Source organism: Brienomyrus brachyistius, chromosome 12 (assembly GCF_023856365.1).
Source record: "Brienomyrus brachyistius isolate T26 chromosome 12, BBRACH_0.4, whole genome shotgun sequence".
NCBI lineage: Eukaryota > Metazoa > Chordata > Actinopteri > Osteoglossiformes > Mormyridae > Brienomyrus > Brienomyrus brachyistius.
This window is the reverse complement of record NC_064544.1, coordinates 14,518,126-14,541,474: the sequence shown is the minus strand read 5'-3', so window position 1 is coordinate 14,541,474 and position 23,349 is coordinate 14,518,126. Positions and strand designations below refer to the sequence as shown.

At 42.6% G+C, this 23,349-nt stretch overlaps 1 protein-coding gene across 1 annotated transcript in view; it reads right to left on the bottom strand.

Annotated features, from left to right (window-relative positions):
• si:dkey-237h12.3 (teneurin-3) overlaps positions 1-23,349 on the bottom strand; it is a 332,826-nt gene that overhangs the window by 126,102 nt on the left and 183,375 nt on the right. The window contains 2 exon segments of the mRNA XM_048971419.1: positions 18,965-19,243; positions 22,762-23,071. Of these exon segments, the coding sequence (XP_048827376.1) occupies positions 18,965-19,243; positions 22,762-22,999 (517 nt within the window). The 5' untranslated portion in view covers positions 23,000-23,071.

Sequence of the window (23,349 nt, the reverse complement as noted above, 5' to 3'; positions counted from 1 at the left end):
AGATTACGGTGCAGTTCCTGGTCCACTCTTCCGTAGGGGGGCAGGTTTTGGCCTTGCTTTCTGCGGTTACTAAATCTATATGCCAGGAACCCTTTTAAGATGGAGGGAGCAATATGAAAAATGGCATCGTCCACATGGCACTTAAAGGTTAGGTCTCTATTACAAACAGAGCAAAATGTCAGCAGAATCCCCCGAAAAAACGGACCCAGCGAGAGTAATGCCCCGGCCCCGCGATCTGGTTTAGCCGGCAACTTTCCCAGCTACTCCCGGGGATTATCAATCCCGCTGTCACACGGGGTCCGGCGAAACGCGCCTTTTCCATTTTTCATCCTGATGAAACGAGAAAAGAAAAGGATCCTTAGCAGATCTGTGAGCCAGTGGTGATCCAACACGGAATCTGATGGGTCATTATGGCACAGGTGCGCACGCGGACACACACACACACACACACACACACACACACACACACACACACACACACACACACACAGCAGCTTTGTGTCTTTAGCCTTTAATTCTGTTGTTTCATTTCCTTATTAATAAATTGGTCACTGTAAAACAGATTAAAGGTTTAGTCTGTATTTCCTTAATACGTTTTTCAAATTTGACTTTGGTGTACTAATCATGAACTTCTATGATTAACACTGGAATACATTGCATTAAGTAAAATTCCTTCTCTTAAAGATAAGAAGTACAATGTTCTTGTGAAGAAGAAACATTTAATTGTGAATACTGAACTTCATTAGGGCAATTTCAAATTTACTAAAAATGAAGATAAGCATTGTTGAATATGTACATTTGACTTTATATTTCAATTTACACTGAGAGTCAATAAGGAATTTGTATTTAATTTGCTTACTGATTGCTGATACAGATGTGAAGTATGACGTTTCAAACTACGATTAGTGGGATTAATTGCACCGCAAATTGCTGCATTATATAACCCGAACAAAATAACCAATGAGGCTTATATTTTACGGTGAGGGGCAGCATAAGAAAATCCCACTGACTGAGATATGTTGTCTTATCACTTACCGCAGTGAATTAGTGCAATTAGTGTAAGAAAACAGCATCCTGACTGAATATTTATGTAGGTGGCACAACTGCAATATCATAGCTTTACTGAGTCCACTTTTAATGAACTAACCCATTCAACTTCTTTCATAAACTACTACAGGTGATTTATGAATCTCAATTTTCATTAATTTTCCCCCAAAGCACTTTGACGGCTTAAAACTGGCCCATAACTCTTTTTGACCGACATTAATTTGGGGTCCGGCGGGGGGGGACCATGACTTATTATGGAAACTAATTAAACAAATAAATAATAAATACATTTCTAATATTGTGGCATTTGGTGTATGCAATCCCATCAGGTGGACGGTGTAGGAATTCTGCACTTCTTTAAAAACAACAGAGCAAAACACCATACAATCAATTACCACAAAGTGAGCTGGACAGAATTCATTCATCATGTTAAATTTGCCCAGGGTGCAGGCAGTTCAGTATTCTCCCCTGCACTGCAAAAATAACAGGCAGTTACGGCAAAACTCCATGCCTCCATGAGTGGGTTTTAATCACTCATTTTCCATTGAGAATCTCTGCCTGCATCACCTAAATTATCTGTATTGAATTTGTGTCTAGCTAACCAATGACTGGACCAAATATTGCTGACAATATTCTTCAGTGTATATGAACATATTATTTAATATTATATCACAGCCTCTGGATTGTCATTCTGCTTTTTTTCCTTTTTACTGCATTATTAATTCAATAGTTCTCCAGATTTATTCCAAGAAGCTTGGAAATTTAGGTGCAAAGAAAAGCCTTTCAGCTGCAGTTTGTCTGCCGTGTTACAGACACATAAAATCACACAGGTGCTGTAATATCTTGCGCCTCTCTCTAACATCTCCAGTAGCTAGCATATATCCCAGTAAATGTCTTTAGTCACACCTTGTTCATCTCTTTCATTAGTAACCTCACTAAAAGCCACAGCATGAAGACCACATGAATACATATTGTCGCGCTGAATGACATTAAATACACTGTAACTACCAGCAGTGCTAACCTTCAGTGCAGAAAAAAGCCAATGTAGACTGCTATTTTTACGCTACTTTTTAAAAAAAAGCTGTCACTGTATCAGCAAAGACCAACACAACAAATGCAATTAATTTTTTGCTTTGTCAGCAGTTGGGAATTTTTTTTTATACTGCGTTAAAATAATTTAAAACGTTACATCAGGCAATACTTATACTTGCCTTACATAAACCCACAACATTTTAAAAAACTAACTCAGTGTTTACAGTACCATTATATTAGGGGGGCGCCGCCCCCCCCCAACGGCACCTCCTGCCCCCCCTTGAAGGTCAAGTTAATTTTATTTTATTTTCTATACAGCACCAATTCACAACAGAAGTCATTTAAGGTTACCTTTCCCATAGAACAGCTCTATACATTGTCCTTTTATTAAACAAACTAAATAGCCTTATGTTATTTATCTTATTTACACAGTAGCTTATCATTTTCGTCTCTACACGGTTTACAATTCCCCTCTGCTCTCTGTATCGCGCATGGCGAAGCTCCGCCCTGATGCGTGCGTACAGACACGCGCGCACACACAGGTGAGCACAGTCCCACCAGCAGACAGAGAGCGTGCATCGGAAAATATCTGTTTTTTTTTACTGCTGTCATTAAAAGAAACACATGAACAACCATGAATCCAGTCAATGTCTGTCTTCCCCCCCCCCCCCCCCCCCCAAAGCTGTAACCTAGGAGAAACACTGCAACTGAATGTCAAAAAACACATTTCATGCCTAATTCTCCTATTTTTATGTAGGAAAAGTAATAATACAACAGGGAAATCTTTAGATTCTTTATATGAAACTATACAACAAAAGGTATCTTTCAGTTAGGTCATATAATCTATTAGAAATCGGAAAAGAAATACTACTGTTTTCTTTTTTTAAAATTCAATTCAAGATAGACTGCCGTAACAAGTGAGAAAAGTACGAAGCAAAGTTATATTATAAAACTGATGGCCTCAGTTGTTGATTGCACATGTAAAACCCTCAAAACAAGGTTATGATTGTTTAAATGTTTGCTGTCGCTCAAAGGAGGACTTGTTGCAGAATTTTTCTGGCAACCATACAGGCAGACTTGATAAAGCACAGGGAGCCCCTGAGGTCAAGCACAACTCTCATTTTCTTTTAACCGCTCTTCACAGTCACATTAAAACAGGGATATTATTATTATTATTATTATTATCACCACCAACCACTATCACCAACCCTTAAGACGGCAGAAATAGATTATGTAGAGATTGTACTGAGAAATCCAAGAATTTACCAGTACGGGAGTGAATTCTGTGAATGTGCCTATTTGCATGACATATACATGCATTGAATGTATTCTGGTTAACAGAACAGACTTTACCTGCCTCGGTAATGTGCACACATGCCTAGTACCTACATTAGCGGCCAAAATTGTGAAAATACTTCCAGTTTAAGGTTGCAGAACTTTTGCTCCAATTACTTATGTAACCTCAACGATTGATATTTGTAACATACCTTGATTGCTAATAAACAATAATGCCAGTATTGCAGTTACACGTTTTTAATGTGTAATGCCAAAAATACGAGGTGATTGCAGAATTTTGGCCACTAGTGCACACACTGTTTTGGTTTTTGTACCAAGGTTAGCGTATCAGAACTAGGTAGATGGTTTATGTATATAATGAGTAATTCTTGGGTAACTGTGTAGTTACAATAATTTTTCCCCAGAAAGGGAAACTCAGGTTTTAAAAAAAATTATAACCGAGGTCAGAAAACTAATAAGGTCAAAAGTCCGGCACTTTGGTTACTTATGGTTAAAGTTTGGGCTGGGTGCGGAATAAGGTAATCATTTTTGGGATTAGGGCTTTTCCCCATAAAAAATGGGACAGTCCCCACAAAGAATGTGTGTGTGTGAGTGTGTCCCACAGAGGCCCAGGGAAGCCATCTCGCTCACCTCCTGTCACGGGATCAGGTCGGCATCAGGGTGGATCAATGGGAATGTTAGTGAGGAAGCGGCAGGTAGCACAAACTCTGACCCGGCCCACCTGGGCCATCTCGCCTGCACACCCATCCGGCTCCACCCAAGGTACGCTGCGTTTCCATTAAGGCTCCGTGGCAGAGGTTAATCGGCTGTTTTACTAGCTCTCCGCCGCTTAACGGGCAGCTCTACATTAGCACCACGCTGAGTCGGGCAGGAAGGCCTGCCGTCCGGCCCGCGTCGGGATACGGCTGTCGTGCAGTGTGCCGGCGCACGGCTGCCATTAACACGCCCCCTGATCACAAATTAACAGACCTGACCTGGCACTGAGACGGGCCTCCGTAATTCACTTTTAAACTTTTACATAAGGTGTCAGACGGGCAAGGGCAGTGAAGGCAGGCCACTAAGCGATGACGTACTGCACCCTCCACAGAAGGGCCCGCGAGCTCACTGGGAAGGGCCATCTCACCTGGCCTGAATTAAAATGAGGCTGCCTGTGAAATCGCACGTCCGATTTTACATGCAGATACGACCACGATAAATTCACCCACCATCGTGATGCTGTTGAAAGACTTGCTTTTTTGTTTTACTGAAGGAAAACGTTTTTGTTTTTCGGTTTTTTCTTTTGTAATAGATTCGATGGTTCCGTCTTCATTTCAGGGGAAAAAAAATGAAAACATTTCAGGGAGCAAAACAATACTGTGATAGCTGTAACAGAAACCGCAAAAAATGCATATATTGATCATTTTTTTGGCAATATGTATTAAACTAGAAAAATCCAATAATCCGAATCTGTTTAAAATACAGAAGAACAACAGATGGCTGAAAATGATTTTTCCCTGGCGGCTCTCACACATGGTTAAGTGTTTCAACTGCCCATTTCCTTTCGCATCTTAATAATCCCACGGCAGGATTCTTTATCAAGCCTTTTTTTTCCTTAAATCTCTCTCCTTATTTTTCAGAAGAAAAAAAAAATAAAAATAAACCTCCATATTTCCACCAATGTATTTATCAACAATATGCCTACCTACAGAAAAGCAACTCGTACTGTAAAACTGTACAAAAGAGAATCTACATTTTTCCATGTTTATTGCTTTTATGTCTGTAATCGAGTAAAGAGCCAAATCAGCAGATCACTTTCCCCAGAACTTCTCCTGAGGTAAGACACAAAAATACACCATTTAAAAGTTAGGGTTAGGCTTGGCTTCTGTGTGAAGGACGATCCGACAAGAGCTCGTGGTGGCATTGAGGGGAACCTGCCCACCCCACAAACACACTACAGTGACACCACCACTAAGCCAGGAACTCGGGAACCTCTCTCGTTCCCCAACCCATAGCAATTCATTAAGGTCTCATCGCTACAGATAGCAGCACTGAGCTACAGATATGTCTTTGTACAGATCAATTAAAGCAGATAAAACATATTTACTGTACTTTGGTGCTGTGTCCATTCTCATTCTCCAGTGTACTACCCTACAGATTACTCACTAGATCACTTGGTGATGCTTAACGCCAAGGTTTGCCGGCCCTGACCAATGCTCCAAATAACCGAGGCACCCTATAATAAGGAAAATATAAAGTGCTACAGTTTTATTCTTAATTAAGGCTAGCTGGTATAAGCTACGGCAAGGGGAGCACAGCCTCGGAAATCCCTCGTGTTTCATGTAGCTGCGAGGTCCGTGCCCACATCTTAGCACGGACACTTAATCTTGCATATTCTCCTGAGGAATCTGTCGTAATGTACTGTGATGTTACCGTAGTAACCATTCATACTTGGACCAGCAGAAATGGAGGGGGCACACCTGCACAACTCCTTATCTGTTCCAAAGTGAACAGAGATCCCACCCCCGCTGGAAAACAGGAGTTCCTTGCGACATCAAAATGCGTTCCACTGGATGAGTTAGCAGCTTGGTTCATTAAATGCAGGGGTGGGGGATGGGGAGGGTGGGGGGATTCCCAGTATTATGGAAGAGAACAGGACAGGTGCTGTGAGCAGGATTTTGTTCTCCGCCACAACCTCAGAGGTCCAACACATCAGAGCCACCGAAACGACACTCTGATGATTACTGGGTAACAGCTTTACATTCCAAGTGACATTTACCATCAGTTTTTACCTTTAAAATTTGTGCTGTAATGAAGCCCAGCTTGGTTGGTCAAATAAACCTGAGACGCTTATTTCATCTCATAAAAAAATAAATCGATAAAGGTGCTCCAAGTCAAACTATCTATATGTTGTTTAATTAAGTCCCAGAAGTCTTCCGTATATTCTTCCCCACAATAAACTGCCAGTGACAAGCCCTTCAGTCCCTTGATATGTCCTTAAGTCACTCAGTGGCACCCAGATGTATAACAAAAAAAGAAAAATGAAGCTAATATCAAAGGTATATGTATATATGAACAGACACACGGACAGCCAGCAACAGTGCAGAGAGGAAGGGTTCTCTCTGCCCTGTATGCAAACACCAAGAAACATCCTCGTATTTTAATGAGCCTTTATGATGGGGCACTTCATACGCTGCGGCAGAATGGTATGTATATATATATATATATTACACACACACACACACACACACACACACACACACACACACACACACAATACAAATAACCTGGCCCGTAATGATACTAAGAGCCTGTGAATATCAAATAACTTACATACTTCCATAAAATAACTCAAAACCCATAAGTCACGGTATGTGTCCTGGAGCTTTGACTTGGCTAACTTGGATAAAAAATAAAAAAAAAAAAATAAAAAAAACTTCCCTTTTCTGCACCTAACACTGGTGAGAGCTCCTCATTATCCCATGTGCCACACCAGCAGGATATTAAAGCTAAAAGCCAGTCGTGGTGTTAAAAACAATGCTACTGGTGTTATCTGGTGCATTTCCGCCATGGCCATGGCAGGCGGCGCACGCGGGCACGTAGGACGGGCTCTGCCAGCGCACCCTCAGTTCGCCAGCCGTGCCAGGCGAACACCTGTCGCCACGCCGGCGCTCAGAGCCTGACGCACACCAGGCAATCTGTTGACCCGCTGCCGCATGCATATCACCCGACCTGACGAGACTCTGCCCGTCCATTCTCATGCTCTCAAAGTTTGCCGATACCAAGCAAACGAGCTTATTAGCGTGAGCGAATCAATTTTGTTTAACAAAAGAAAATAATCCCATTTCTGCAACTGATAGTTTTGGTCCCACTCATATCTATGGAAAAGACTCAGTTCTATTACAAAAAGAACTGAAGTAATTTTATTTCAGTCTATAATTACAGATTATAGGAGATAATCCTATTCAAAGAACATATATCAATGTATATATTAAATTTAAAAGTAATATAGAGAAAGTATTTAAATATCTTCATATCTTTTTGCCTTAAATCTTAAATGCAAAATAGTTCATTTTTGTTTGGTGGGACCTGTATTTTGTAAATGCAAATTTGTTCCTGTAAAAATCACATCAATTAGTCACGACATCTGCGGCTTTCTCACATAGCAGCCCGCGCGATCTGGAGAGTTCCGTCATGAACATATTACGATCGCGTGTTAATTGACCTTCATTAGCACTTGCATGGGAACACTTTACCATTCGGCTACATTTTAAGGCTTAAAAATATACAGCAGGTCGCGCAAATAAAATGAAAACAACAACAAGTGTGTCACCCGACGGCCTGCTGAGTTGCTTGCGCCGATTACAAAGTCCTGCGCTTGGAAGGTACTCGGAATAGTGTGCGATTGTCCAGAACAAACCGGGGACACCACTGTCTCACAAAGTAGGCCCATTCACACTGTGAGGACGGAGCTGGAAGCCTGACAAGGAAACCTCTCACACACATATGCCCTGCGGAAGTGATACACGATGACTTGACGGAATGGGCAACGTCGCCCTTTCGCTCCTCAGACTTCCCCCTGACAACATATGCCCGGTAGATTAGAGGCCCGTCATCCTGCAAGACACTCTCCCAGTAGGAGAGGGATGCCGTGTCATTAGATTCAGACGGTTGCCCGGGATGGTAAACTTTTGCACGGTATTAACCTTGCTTAATAACCAATTAGTGCTGCCAGGCTATGGGGGGGGCTGGGCGGGGAGGCTGGGTTCCTCAGATCACAGGATGAACAGGCACTCCTGGGTGTGGAGATCTGAGGTCTGTCATGAGCATTTTCATGCATTCTGTCAGTGAGAACACAGCAAAGGACAGAGTATCACACACTTCTACGGCTCCGAATCTCAGCATCCACTTGCCCGCGTCTTTACGCTCCTGCACTCCACCCACTGCCTTCAGGACAGCTTGTTGTGTACAGAACTGCTACTGCATCTTTACAAGCTGAGGCACAGTATTAAAAACTCAGCAGACATAGGAAGAAGTGCAACAAAGTCAACCAACGCTGGTATTTCTGGATGAGTTATGTAGAGCAGACTGTCATCAGGACATGCCAGTTCTGTAGCTGCTGTATACAGTTTGAATCCCGCACTCAAAATGCACGGAAGAAGGGAAGAACCCACTCCGAGGTGACCTAGGGTGGCACCATTCACTATTTAATCCCCCCTAAGTAAGGCTACTAAAAGGATACAGCGATGTAACAGGAGGAATGTATTCTAACCTAAAACCCGCCATGGCATCCAGTGACCGGCTCAAGCTGTTTATCTTGGTGACCCACACTGCAGATTCCATCCCGCACTGCCTCACGGCCCCGATCAATACCACAGGCTTACGGAAACCCGATGTAAATTCGGCACACCTCCGACGACAACGGTGCGCGCGAGTGAAAGCCCAAAATGATACGCCGATTAATCTTAAGAACGTGGATTCCAGTGACAAGAATAGCCGCAGTATTTCAACGCAGTGGCCGGAAGACGGAATTTACTGCCCTCCGGAACCGCGCACCATGTTAATGAAATGAAGTTTGCATCCGTAAAACGTAATTAGTCTCAACAACAGTAAAAGTACCCTATCTATTGACACACCACATTGACTTTCCCAGAACACCATTAACACAACGGAATATGAAATTTCGTACAAGTTAAATCGTAAACTTGCTGATGTTGGCATTGGTAATATGATAAATTGCATCAAGAGCAGACATCTAATTGAATATCCCTTATGGACCTGACCCATTGTAATTACAGCTATGGATTCCTGGGCTCTCGGGCTTCTAATACTATTTGCTGAGTCAAATCAATAATTACAGGGCTCTGCACCACGAATTGTGATAATCTTCTACATTTTCACAAGGACATTCCAACATACGATTGTTAAATCACTAAGAAATCCAAGGGTTTCTATCTCTGTGCTTTACTACCTTCTCCCTCAGCCCACCGCTGATTTACACTCATTATTAATTTTTACATTTTAGATCAGGGGTGGGCAATCTTGTCCAGAAAGTGTGGTTGTGTATGGAGGTTTTCGCTGCAACTCCCAAATTAGATTACTAATTGGAAGACTGATTGGCTGAAGAGTTTGAGCAGCTGGTTATCCCAAAAGCCTGCATACATACTGGCCTTATGAGGATAAGATTGTCCATCGCTGTTTCAGATTAGGGTGCAAGACAAACCAGTACTGATATCCCCAACCAGAAACATGCACCCAGCAAGATTCACACCAAAATATTTGTTAAAAATGATCTGTCAGTGCATGATCAATAGAAGAGAAAATCGCAATATAACTTAGCGATCCTGATTTCACCGCAATCGATGGGAAATCGATCATTTCAATGGCCTTGTAACAAAAGACACATCGTGGGTTGTTAACGGACCTTGAGGTTCAACTTTCATTTGACACATCGCAATGTCACATGGACATGCAGCAGTGTTCTGCCGGGGGACAGGAGGCGGCTACACGACGCAGGAGTGGCAGTTTGGCCCGCTGGCCATGGAGACGTGGCTGCAGGTTAATTATTTAAGCGGCCTTTTCCGACGTATCAAAAGCAGGTGCTATGAAGGCTGGCTGCCCCCAACTGCACGTCACAGCGTCGCTGAGGTGGGGGTCAGCAAAGGCCAGGTGAGTCATGCAATGGTCCTGGTGACGAGGCCCGGAAACCTCTCTCGCCTGTCGCCCCATCCTGGGTCACCACTCCAGCGCCACTCCACACATACGTGTGATTGCCGGCTGTCCTTGGAGCTCACATGTAGCTGAATGCCATCTAACCAGCCGTCCATCACATGCACACGCACACACATCCATGTTCTTTTCATATCTTTGTGTGGACTCTCCATTCATTCCTATGGACATCACCCTAATTCTAACAACCTTAACCCCTACTCAGCACTTAACTATGAGTAACCAGTCAACCAGACAAAACATAAGACTTCTGGCATTTTTAGTTTTTGATTGCATTCAGAGATTTGTATAAAATCTGATTTTCTCCATTCGGGGATCAGAAAAATGTCCGTACAAGGTCAAAAAAACAGGTTTTTAATCATAATGTGGGGATATCTGGTCCCCATAATGTAATGTACACATAACGCACACACACAGTAATAAAACAGATCCACTACTGTTCCAGTCTTTGTTGTTCATTTCCTTAAAACAGAGAAATTTAGAGCTCAAAGAAGGAAACTTCTAGAGAAACATTTAATAGAAAAACAAACAGATCTTCCAATTTACAAAGCATTGGATGAAGGATGAACAAAGACACTAATAAAAGTTTAACAAATCATAATCACATCCTTTCAATTATAAATCTCAAGGAAAATGTGAATTACACGTGAACCTCACGACTTCACTTGTTAACTTAAACAACATGCAGTGTGCTAATTCAATTTCAGGGCAAATTAAAGTACAAAGTTAATTAGATATTCACACATTTTACCAATAAAGAATTTATTCTATATCTGAGCAGCATACAACAGTTTTCATTCCTTTTTTACGGAAAAACTGTACTACATCTAATTAGTCCTTGGATGTGATCGTTAATATAGCAAACAAGTTCATGCATTTTAAATGAAGGTTTAAAACTCAGCATATTAGCCATGATGGGTGTCATTTTAATGTTGCTATTTGTGAATTATATCTTAATTCTATCTATATATATATATATAGTGTGTGTGTGTGTGTGTGTTAATTCATCCACCTATCTTCTGAACGCTTACCCTGATCAGGGTTGGGGGCTGGGGTTCCTGGAGCCTATCCCAGGCAGCACAGTGCACAAGGACAGGATTCACCCCGGACAGGATGCCGGTCCATCGCAGGGCAGGCACACACGCACACACACACACACAAACACACGCACGCACGCACAGTCACACAGTAAACCATACACTATGGGTAATTTAGAGCCGCTAATTAGCCGGCCTGCATGTCTTTGGACTGCGTGAGGTAGCCTGCTCAACAGGGGGACAATATGCAAATTAAACCCACACGGAGCAGAGGCAGGATTCGAACCAGCAACCCTGGATGTCAGTTAACACCATGCCACTCTCGTGGTATACTGGTGGGTGTGTGTGCATGCGTGCGTGAATATGAGAGGTATTGTCTAATTAACAAAGTGCATCACTTGATTTGACTTGGTACCCTGCCAGGCTGTGTGCCTGAGTCTATAAAGTCTCAAAGACTGTTTTTATGGCAAATATCACCCACACAGGCATCACTGTCAGTTCCCTCTCTGTATGTTGGAAGGTGTGCAATCCTTGAGGGAGCATTTAGGAGTGCCGGTACACAGAGAGAGTGCTTTCAGGCCAGTGCGTTAAGTGGCAAACCTCCCCCCCCCCCCCCCCCCCACCTCACTAGCTTGTGCCAGAATGTTCCAAACTACGCGAATAAAAAAAGGAAAGGAGGGTCTTTCTGGCAAGGATGGGTGTGTGTGTGTGTGTGTGTGTGTGTGTGTTTGGAGGGCGAGGGGGAATCCACCAGTGACGATGCCATCCAAAGAACCGGCTGAATAGTCCCGTCCCCTGTCTCATCAGCCAATCACGGCGGGTAGATGTGTAGAGGTGGAATGTAATTGGCAGTGTTTGATGGGGGGGGGGGGGGTGTGAGAGCTCAAGTCGGCCAAGTTATCCACCAACAGGGCATGCGGCACCTAGCGAAGGGGAAGCGTATGCGGCGGCTGCTCCATGCGCGGCTGCTCCAGGTGGGCCCCATCCTCCAGCACGGCGCAAGATGTCATGCGGTGGAACAAATAGGAGAGGATAGTGGAGAGGGATACGAGTGCACACGCGCCGCGCGCACACACACACACACACACACACACACACACCAGTTTCCTTTCGCCAGCGGATAGGGACAGCTGCGGCATCAGCGGCAGTCGAACTGGAGACGCAGTTTAGGGATGACTAAATCGGGCTGGTCATAGGGGACATGTTGAAGTTAGAACCGCACACGTTCACTTTGAAAATGTCGCAGTTTCGCTCATTTAAATGCAGACATGTCGTTACTCAGTGACATCACGCGACAGAGAGACTGCACCGAAAATGTGCTTTTTCTGGCTGAATGTGAAGAGACATAAAAATAGCTTTTATAATAAAATATTAACTGGAGAAACAGAGCAGCGAGATCTCTGCACGTTTAAGCAGACAAAAGAATGCATGCCGTGTTTATTTTTTTCGGAAAAACATACAGCATCACTGTCTTAAAGTAAACAACACCCTTAAAGCCATCCTTATTATCATGTTTGACTGGCTTCTAATTAATATCATTAAGCAATTAAACAGTCTGTTGAACCAAACAGTATTTATTTAATTTTAGTTTAAATAAAAGCCCTTTAACAGACCATCACACCCTTAATCTGCACTGCCCGCTTTCCCGTGTCCTGCGCCATCACCCAAGAAACAAACCATGGAACATCAAACATCCAACATGCAAAATCAATTTGAGCTGTCAGAAGTCTCTCTAAATTCAACTCTCCTGCTTTCCTACAATGTACGGAAATACAATACTCGCAGGCATTAATATTTATAGACGGTGGCGGTACCCTCCCCAGCATCTCACACGCCCCACCCCACTGCTTCGAAGACACAGCTTCCTACAGAATTACAACCCGAGCCTTAAACGTGAAAATAGAGAGAGATAAAACAAAATGTCTTGCATTTAATGCATCTCTGTATTCAGCTCTCTGACTGACTTAACAGCTGAAGGTAAAAATAGCAAGGAACAAAAACAAACATACCGAGAAATTTCCAGAAAGATCTGTTAAATTGCACCACAGCCATTACTGTTTTGACATTCACCACAAATGGCAACCTGTTTACCAAAGCCTGAGGTAAAAATATTTAATACGAATGTTTATACGTACTGTGCATTGCTAATTAGTGAAGTAAATATCATAAAGATTATTCCTGACAAATAATGTTTAAACGTTTAAAAAGTGTAGCTATAAGTTCCCACAGAAATCGACATACATCCATCCATTCACCCACCCATCCATCAAACGGCAGCAAAATCATCACGGCATCCCCTCGGTTACTGAGTGAACAGCATTCTCTCATGTTTCCACAAGACTCAAACAAGGCCGACGTGAAGTGCTGTACGGCTGTCATTCACTCGTGTGTATTTCTGTGTACCCATGCATATATTTGTCGTTCCCATCACTGGTTCGGAGTTTCACTGTGCAGGGACCCTTACATACTACGTAGGCCGGACTCTGCCTTGAGAGGCTTTTTTTGTATTCTTTTTTTTTTTTTTTTTTTTTTTTTACGGAAACAAAAAAGGATCCAAATTATTAGCCATTTGCCAGACGGCCGCTCCTCCCTCCTGGGCAGAGGACCCTGACTTTGGAGCAGAATTTAGGAAATAAGGTGTTCAGCTTTAACAGCCATTTATTATAAAAATTGTTGACCACAGCAAACCTAAGCGATCTCGTACGCATTTATTCATCGTGTTGTTGTTTCCATTAAGATATCTGGAGTAGCACTGGCCTGTTTTAGAACGCACATTCGAGAAATGGACTGCGAATTGAAATCATTCATCTCAGAGGCCTCCTCTTAGACCTTCTGAGGTCTGAACAATCGTCAAAAATCAAATTCCAGACGTGGCACTTCCACACCGTATGTCTTACAGTTTCATCATCCTCCCTCAGTTTCAGCAATACCGAACAACGAGTTTAACTGACCGACACTCCTAACGACTGCGTGTTAAGGTGAGACAGCGCCGTCTTTCAGGAAATACGGCCCTTCCCGAACGTTAATGTCCAAAAGCACTCTCGGGCTGCCAACTGTTTCAGACGGAAGCCGGAATACCCTTGAGATATCCCTAACGGTCCCTCCGCGCGTCCGTCCGGTTACCGCGCGGGCGCTTTGCCGTTTTAACACGTGAATAATAGCGCTGCGCAATGAAACGAGAAACCTAAGCCTCGGACACATGTGCGGGAAGAGGCCTTTGAGGTTCAACACGCCCAAAGTCAGGGCTATCACACAGCCGTTCTCCTCCATCTTGGCGCCCGATTATCGAAGGCTAAAAGCAAATCTGTCCAGCATGCTTCACAGTGGGCAAAAAAAATAAAAAAATACGCAGTAGATTTCTTAAATGTTTACATAATTCATGGGCTATGACATTTCGAGCAGTAGACACGAGCGCAGTTGGCATGCTGAGGACACTGAGTATTTTCACTGGTCATTGGGTCTTAAAGTGATATTTTAATGGCTTTGTTCTTCTTTATGACCCCATTCCCTGCCGTGTTGGGGTCAGTGCGGCATGAAGAAATATGTCACTGAAATGCACATACCAACATTCCCTACAGGTACCTGTACTCGACACGGGTCAGCCGGCATCCCGTGGCGGCGTGTGCGAGTGAGCGATGACACGCGTGGCGACGAGGAGGAGCTCGCTGGATGACAACTGGGTAGCATCCGCGCACGGCTCAAGTCGCCACCGGTAGAAAGGCTGCGTATCGCGGATGGCTCGCGGAAACCAAATTAAAGCCAAATTAAAACTGTCAACTGCTAATCTAACCTGACTACTCAGCCTAGAGCCAACCCCAGAAAGCGGAACACTACGGCGGGGGGTGGGCTCTCAATGGGAGGCCAATCAATACGAACTTAAATAGCTTAAACAGTTAACGTGCAGCCCTATACTATATAAATAGATTTTGATTCAGTGTATTTATAATATTTTTGTAAGAACTAACTAACAGTTTAAAGTTTAGGTATTTTAATATTGTTTTTTAAAACACAGTCAGTTACACCACTGTTTTTGTGATTTTAGGAGGTTTATGATTTTATTACTGGGCTCAAATACACATCGATAAAAAATTCGCTATTTTAGAATATATTTTTATTTTATTTATCCTGCAGAAGAGCTGTATAAAGTACTATGAAATAGGTGAGGATATGTTTGTAATAAACTATAATACGGCTTAATGTCATGCTAGAATAATCTTTGGGTAATTTCACTTCTTTCTTGTCCTAAAGCCCAAAGCAATTCTCACCATCGTCGAGGGATATGAAGGCTGGATAACTGCCTAACTAATGTCCAATTCAATGGAAAATACTTAACTACTTACCAACTTACACTTTAACTCAATAATAAAGTTGAATAAAGTAGTTTGCTTTCTATTTAAGTGAACTCACATAACTGTTCATTGCAGGGGTTTAAAGAAAAACAGGTACATACTGGAATTTTTACTGTATGAGGTCAAGTTCTCATACATTCTACTCTGCAATTACTTTAAAATGATTCATACTATGACAAAGTCCCCTATAGTCATTGGCTGACCTTCCAGGACTTATTTTCTCATAGTCATGAATCTAGGAGTAAATGAAATTTGTTAAATATGTATATTGCATTTAGAAAAGTCACATGACTGTAAATGTATTGCTATTATTCTAATTGGAAACTGGCTCCTCAATTTAAACCTATATGTCCCTTTTCTATACCGCACAAAACCGTAGCGCTAATTTCTGACTGAACACCCAGCATGAACGCAAAGGACATAAATTCTGCAAAGATACAGCCAACTAGATCCCTCCAGCTGGGCTTGGACTTAATGTGAGGTGCACACAGGACGACTCTTATGGCGAATGGGTCGCCTGAGTCATTATTTTTTCTTTGCATTATTCCTTATCAAGCCAGTTAATGCAAAAACCTGACGACTGTCTGGTCAGCTAATACCGAATAACTTACCGACCGCAATCCTCAAATCTTTCATCGGCCACATTAGTGCTTCCCATGCGCGTGAGCGTTTTGACACCTCAGGAGTGTCTGACTAATTCAAAATGGCTCACTATAGAATAAAACACCGAGATCATTTAAGAGGAAGCGGAGCAGGACGCTTCCCGGCGCCGGCTGGAAATGAAGGGGAGAAGAAAAAGCGTCATAAAGGTGACCATTTTTCATGGTTAGGACAAAAAAGAGAACGTAAGGTTATGAATGGCAATAAAATCCACGAATGAACCAAAGACATCCATAATGGTGGACATATTGGTTGGAGTGGCATCTAAAGTATGGAATTACTGGTTAGAGGAACATGTGAAGTAAGCAAGCCGCGAGATGAACTTTAAACCGAAAAGATTAATGACGACGGGACGATCAAAGTCGAGCTGTAATCGGGGTCCTGCATGTGCCCGGCGTGGCGGCTGGTCTCTGGAAGAGTGGGGGCCAGGCGAGGACTTTCCAGCACTTGCTCCCCAGTACAAGCAGGAAAAGTGGGGAGGGGGGGGGGGGGGCACTGTGAATACCTGTGTCACCCTCAGAGGAGGATCTCTTAAAGTGTGGTAGAAATAAAGGGGAGGGATTTATGGTGGGCATCCGCGACAAATATGTATATCAGCAGGCTCCGGCTTCTCCCTGCATTATTTATTCAATAATTAAAATAACAAGAATAAAAACAGGCTGCGATAAAGGAGCCGCAGTAGGGAAGCGCACTAACAAGATCCCCGAGCAGAAAGCTGTTCTCCCGACGCACCGAGGAACGACTCCAAAGGAATTAGACGGCGAGGGGCGGGATGGCGGGGGGCTTTAAGCAGGTCAGCGCACAGCTTCGCACCTTTGAAGGGGGGGGCGGGGGTTCGGAGGCATCACAGGCGACACTGCCGGCACGCACCACGCATACGGCCCCTAAGTGACACCATCTCCCCCGTCCCCAGTTCAGATCGCACGCCACACGGCTGAAAGTATGCGCCCGGAAAAAAAAGAAACTGTCCGCTTTCAAACGGGTGTTTTTTTAAGGACACTTGGCACCGGTTCAGCTCTCAGCGGAGATCGAAGTCAGCCAGTCACTCGTTTGGTTCCCCGGCGTCCCGAGCAAGCCGATATGAAAGCCAGCGGGGCCAGGCGAAGCCCTTCTCCCCGAGTCTCCGCGGACTGGGGGGCAGCGGCTTCAGTGACAGTGTCAGGCGGGGGGCCCAGGCCGCGGGCCGCACTGCTGCAGCTCTGCGCTTCCGTGTCTCACATGTCTGTTGTAATGTCCCCCCCCCTCTCTTTGAGGCAGCCGCCCTTCTGAATTCTCCCACCGCAGAAAAGTCACAGTAGACATGCGAGACCTCAGTTTGCCTCCATTACTGAAATCCAAAACCAAGACGTAATTGCTGCAACACTTAACGTGTAATTTACATTACCGTTTTCTGTTTGTTACCTAACAAACGTCAAAAACAGAAATGGGAATAATAAATAAAATAGCGATAACTAACAAAAATGCTCCCAATTGGTGCACTGGAGGGTGTGACATAGTGTTCAGTTCTTACCAGAAGCTCATGTGAACTGTGCTGAAGTTTTTAGCGTTACAATGAGATTTCCCTACTTTGATATATACGGTAAACATGGCTGTGTGACTGCTACAGCCCTGTGCAAACTAATTAAATCTTAATTCCTTTGCTAATAGAAGCTCGCAGAAATAAAAAATCCCAGGAGAAGCACGCTGTCCAACTGCTAACCAGCAACTATTCAGTGCAGAAACTACCACAGACATAATAATGTACTACCATGCTATATTTGATAATAAAAAAAAACACTATCACAAAGAAATGTAGTTCAAAATATAATATATTAATTGCATGCAGCTTCATTTATTAAATCACAGACACCCCTCTGAACTAAAAACATGCATGGAAACCCTTAAGAATTAAACTTCAACATAGAAAAGTCACAATTAAACAAAATTAAAAACAAGGCATTCATCATTTTAATCCCTTAAGGGCTTTGCGTGTTTAACAAAGATCCAAGGCCTAGAGCATAAAAAAATTATAGAAAGCACCATCAATAAATATCCATGAAATTAAATAAAAGCAAGGGTTACCTATCCATCCATGCATCCATCTAACCACCCATCTCTACCTTTCAATCTCAATATATCCATCCATCTATCTGTTTAAAGAAACAGCTCTTTAAAAAAATAATAAATCATGAATCCAAAATGGACCCTTTCTTTGCAGACCCTCTACGTATGGAGTTTCTGTCTCCTTCCACAGTGTACAACCCCCAGATCTAGCATCTAAGGTTCAAACCTGGTGATATCTGCACTTCCAACCCCTGCACCCTGCCAGTCCCTCGCCCTCAACATCCTGCTTTTTTTTTTTGATGAATCTGCCTTGCAAAACTTTTGACACCCCCCCCCCCCCCCAAAAAAAAATTAAAAATCACACTTGAAGTTCTTGTGTATCTCGAAGCAGAATAGCTGGTTAATAATATGAATTAGTAATATCAATCTGAAACGTATGTCTCCTCATCAGTATAAAAGCAATAAAAAAAGAAAAAAAACTCAATAATCCTTAAAAGCATCTGCTAGCACTTGATTCTTTCACCCGCTGACAGCTTGGAAAACCCCTTCCACCAATCTGGAAGCCACGCTCAAAAAAATCTGACACGCTAATAAGACTTGCCAATTTCATATTCACAACAACAGTATCGGCTAGCCGGTGAAACTGGCACTTTCATTTGGACGCTTCTTAAATCTCTGTCAATTATCAGTTTACGTGTCTGGGCGTGTAGGGAAATCTCCGTGACAATCCGGCACGGCCTGTGACGTGCCAAGGAGGACAGAACGGGATTAAGAGATAAAAAGATGCGGACTCACCGTTCTCGCTGTCTGACTTGTTTTCCAGCTCCGTGTCGGTCAGGGTGAGGGCTGAGTTCGAGCGGCTTGAACGGCAGGAACTACGGTCCGACTTCACCCCCCTCCCCCACAGATGCATGGCCCGCTCCTGGGGCATCACCCCCTCGGCGTCGGCGTCCACTTCGCAAACTCCGCCCACCGGGTAGCCGTGGTGGGGGAGTCCCATTTCCGCACAGAAAGCCAGGCCCCTGCGAGTGGCCGGCCCGCTTATACCAAGCTGCCGCAGGGTGAAGTTCTGCCCTGCAGAAAGACAAAAAACAAAAGTGAGATATCAGAGATGCAAAACAGAAATTATACTTTCAAGATTCATGAATCTTTATCTGTCTCTTGTACATCAGTGCATAGGAAACCTCATTTGTACCATTCAGTCTAACATGCAACGCAATTAGACAGCAGAACACAAAGGCATTCACAAGTCAAACGAGAAATGCAAATAAAAACAAGGTTGAATAAAGTGAGCTGTGTGGTATCGCCCAGTCCATCAAAGTGTACCATACATTTATAGGAAAGCCGATTATAACCTAGCATGTCGCTACATATTTTGTCTGTGATCATTTGTAATATGATAAGGTATATACCCTACAGACACGAAGGCACATGCCTTCTCCTGTCTCCATTTGGGCCGAGCACGCTACTTATCCGCGGTGAGCCACGCCGATTTGTTAGCTGTCGATCTGCACGGGCCTCTCGAGCACCAGAACAATAAAAGTCGACAGGTAAATGGCAAGGCGTCACGCGATTCTTTTCTCGGGCCCCGAGCGACGTGGAAACCCGTGACGTAAAGTAAGTTGTGAATCCACGGAGACGCCACTTTTGGGCAGGATTATCTCGGCTAATCTGAAAACTTAAAGCTAGAGGCCGGGCTCCTGTAAACAACATTCTAGCACGGTGACTCTTGGCCGGGCTGAATAAGGAGCCTTTCAAAGGAGACGGGGCCAATGAATGGCAGGCTGTTCCTTACTGTCCCTGCACACCTCACAATGCACAACACAGGAGCCCGATTCGCTTTCACTTCCAGACCCTTTTGAAACAAACAATTCGGCTCTGAACAACAGGCTGCACATTCTTTCATCACCTTGGTTACGTACTTTAGGCAGTGCGCTCAATATGAAAACACCTTATAAAAAAGCATATATGCTTTGCTCCTGCATTTTATTAGGCTTATTAATTATTACCCAGTTTTTACAACATTACATAAGTTATAAAAAGAAACAAAAAAAAAAAACTAACATTTTTTGGAGACAGAAATGTTTTGTATTCATCATAAAATATTTCTTCTTTCAAAAAAACTTCACAAGTAGGGTAACAACAAAATTGATTCATGCCAATATCTTAATAATTAACCACCCGTTTCACACAACATAATACAGTAACTGACAGTCAAAATGAAGCCAATGTTATTATTCCCGACTAGATCCTGAATACTAGAATGTAAAAAAATAATAATAAAAAAAAAACTGTAAACATAGCTCAGTGTATATATGGTAAACTGTGAGTATTTTCAGTTAGGCAGAAATAAATGATTTCCTCAATTTCATTAATGTTGATTGCATAAAGATAGAAACGCATATTTATACTTTGTCGTTCAACATAATTTGAAATGTTTACATTACTTCCAAGATATTTTAACAACAAAATACTGATTTACTACTACTACTATTGCTAATACTACTTCTACTATAATAAATAAAAAAATAAATAATAATAATAATAATAAAACAATCTAATTTTTCGTAACTCTCCCATGCTGCTTTGCCATGGAAATGGCATATATTTAAACATACATTGTATCAAACTTCATTGGTCATTGAATCAAACTTCTTTATATTAAATAAAGTGTTTTTATTGCAAATTACCTAAATTCTGACAGTAAATTCCCTTCACGGAGAAAACATCTTAATGGACTTAATTGGTATAATTACGTGCATCAGAAAAACACATTTAAAAACACATGTCCCTGTTTTCATTTTAACTAATACATCTGGATCACCTGGTCTGCTTAATGGTCTACAGCATTCAGAAATAAAAATCTATATAAATACCATGCATGTTTATACACTCCTTAAAAATGCACGGAAACGTATTCCTTTAAAATACATAAAAAAAATATCTCCATATAGAAATTGAAAACATTTGAAGAAAATCCCTGCTTGCACAATGCCCTTTAGGAAAGTTAGACCTCTGTGATCTATAACCTAGCAACCGAGTGGCACATCTGTAGGGAATCTGATACAAGATCTAGCTGAGTGCTGAGTAAAAACGGAGTTACATCAGGAATGCATTAAAATCACACTCACAGATGTACTGTCCTCTTTCATTACAAAGCTATTAAGTGACAACTACAGTACTTACCACTTCTACTACGTTCAGGACGAAAACAGGATTTCCTAGAATTTCTTTGTGGATTACTGGTCTATAGCTTTCTTTCGCAGCTATTCAGACATGCTCAGTTGTGTACATGTCCATTCAACTTTGAAACCACAAACACGTTGTTTGTATGGTGCGTTTTCAATTGATCATTCTTTGAAATTATCCAACTATGACTTTTAATATTAAAATGAAGGAATCAGCATAAAATTAGCATAAAACACGAGTGGTACACAATGCAGAGCACAAAGAGAGTAGGGTATGTGGAGAGCTGCTGTGGTATCCGAATAAAGTTTTTACTTTGGAACAAAATGTTTCACCATGAAAAGAAGATCAACTTCAGAAGACTAGGTAAATAAATATATATTGCTATGTGTTTGGTGGGGGGGGGGGATTAATTTGATGTTAGGGCAATAATTCCCAAAGCACAAATCTTTACATCTGCTGCTATTGTCCACAAACAAAGTCATTGTAAAGTACTAGATTAATTATATACTGACAAAGCGCAGAAACTCCTGAGATGATAATACTGACAAAGGACTGATAATCTAACAATAAAAAAACTACAAACAAATATGTTTAGGATGAGTCTAAACATATATAACTAAGCACAATTATCTTCAGGTCACACTCAAACAAAGTTTTCGATTATTATTTTATTAATTTAAAATTAAATGGAAATTAACATACAGTGGGGGGAAAAAACATGATAAACATTTAAGTATTTATGTCATTTCAATAAATCATTTATGCAGTAATAACAGGGCTACGCTGAAATCAATAAAATCAATACTGACCGGACATTGAATTGTTTTCTGCTTATACTTGTGTATAAAATCACTTCCTTCCATTATAATTATGGGCAGGAATATTTTATTATACTGCCACTCAAGCTACTACTATTTTTTTCCATCTTTTCCAGTACTACTACTCGCAATAATAATAATTATAATGATTGATCAAAACATATTTACACTTGTTAATTAGATCTTGACATGTTTATTTTTGATTGGACATTTAAAAAGCGAGATGAAAGAAAGGAGATGTTAAAGTGCCAAGAAGAGGGCAAATTCGGCATGCTGTCATGAGGAGATCACAAGAGAAGTGCCCCCATCCCCCCATCGCCCTGACCCCCCCCCCCCCCCACGTGTTTACCAAGCTGGGTGATTCTACCTGTTGTATAGAACATTTCTTGAATTTATAATGCTCAATTCAAGATTAAGCTTTTTGACACGTTTACATTATTTTTTTAGTTGCATATTATGATTTTATTTTAGTAAAAGTGGAAAAAAAATATCCAGAATAGACGACTCCAACACACAATAGCAAGACGGAGCTTAAGAAGCCCACGTGCACAATAAGGGAGAGGAGCGAGGTGTCGGTGCACTGACCTTGCCGGGGATACTCATCGGCCTCCCTGTGAACCATCTCCTTCATGCGGTTTCCGTACAGGAGCCGAGAGGAGTCATGATCGAAGGCTTTGAGCGTCTCGCTGGAGCTGTAGGACTTCTGCGTCGGCACCCGGCACTCGTCGCCCTCGGTGTCGCCGGAGTTGCCTGCGCCGCGGCGCTCTTTGTCCCGCCTGCTCTTTGTCAGCGAGCAGAAGGGCCTGCGTTCCTTCACATCCATGCTGCGGGCATGCCGCGCTCGCCGCTCCAAGGCTCACCGGAGTCTCCACCCAGCGCTCGCCTCAGGGTGCACCTGGTCAAACAGAGAGCAGCCGTCGGTCACGGAGCACTAATCGCGACACTTCATCTTCAAGGATTCACAAATCCCCGTTGAGGCATCCGTGCAAGGGCTCCAGAAGGCTGGCTTCCTGACCACGGGCCAGACTTTAGCTGGACTTCTTGCTGTTTTGCTTGAACGAACATCTATATCCAATGAACCAAAACCAAACATGACCTACACCCTATATTTGCATTATATTATACTAAGCAGCTTATAAAAGCATAATAATTTTTTATTATCTTCTAGACAAA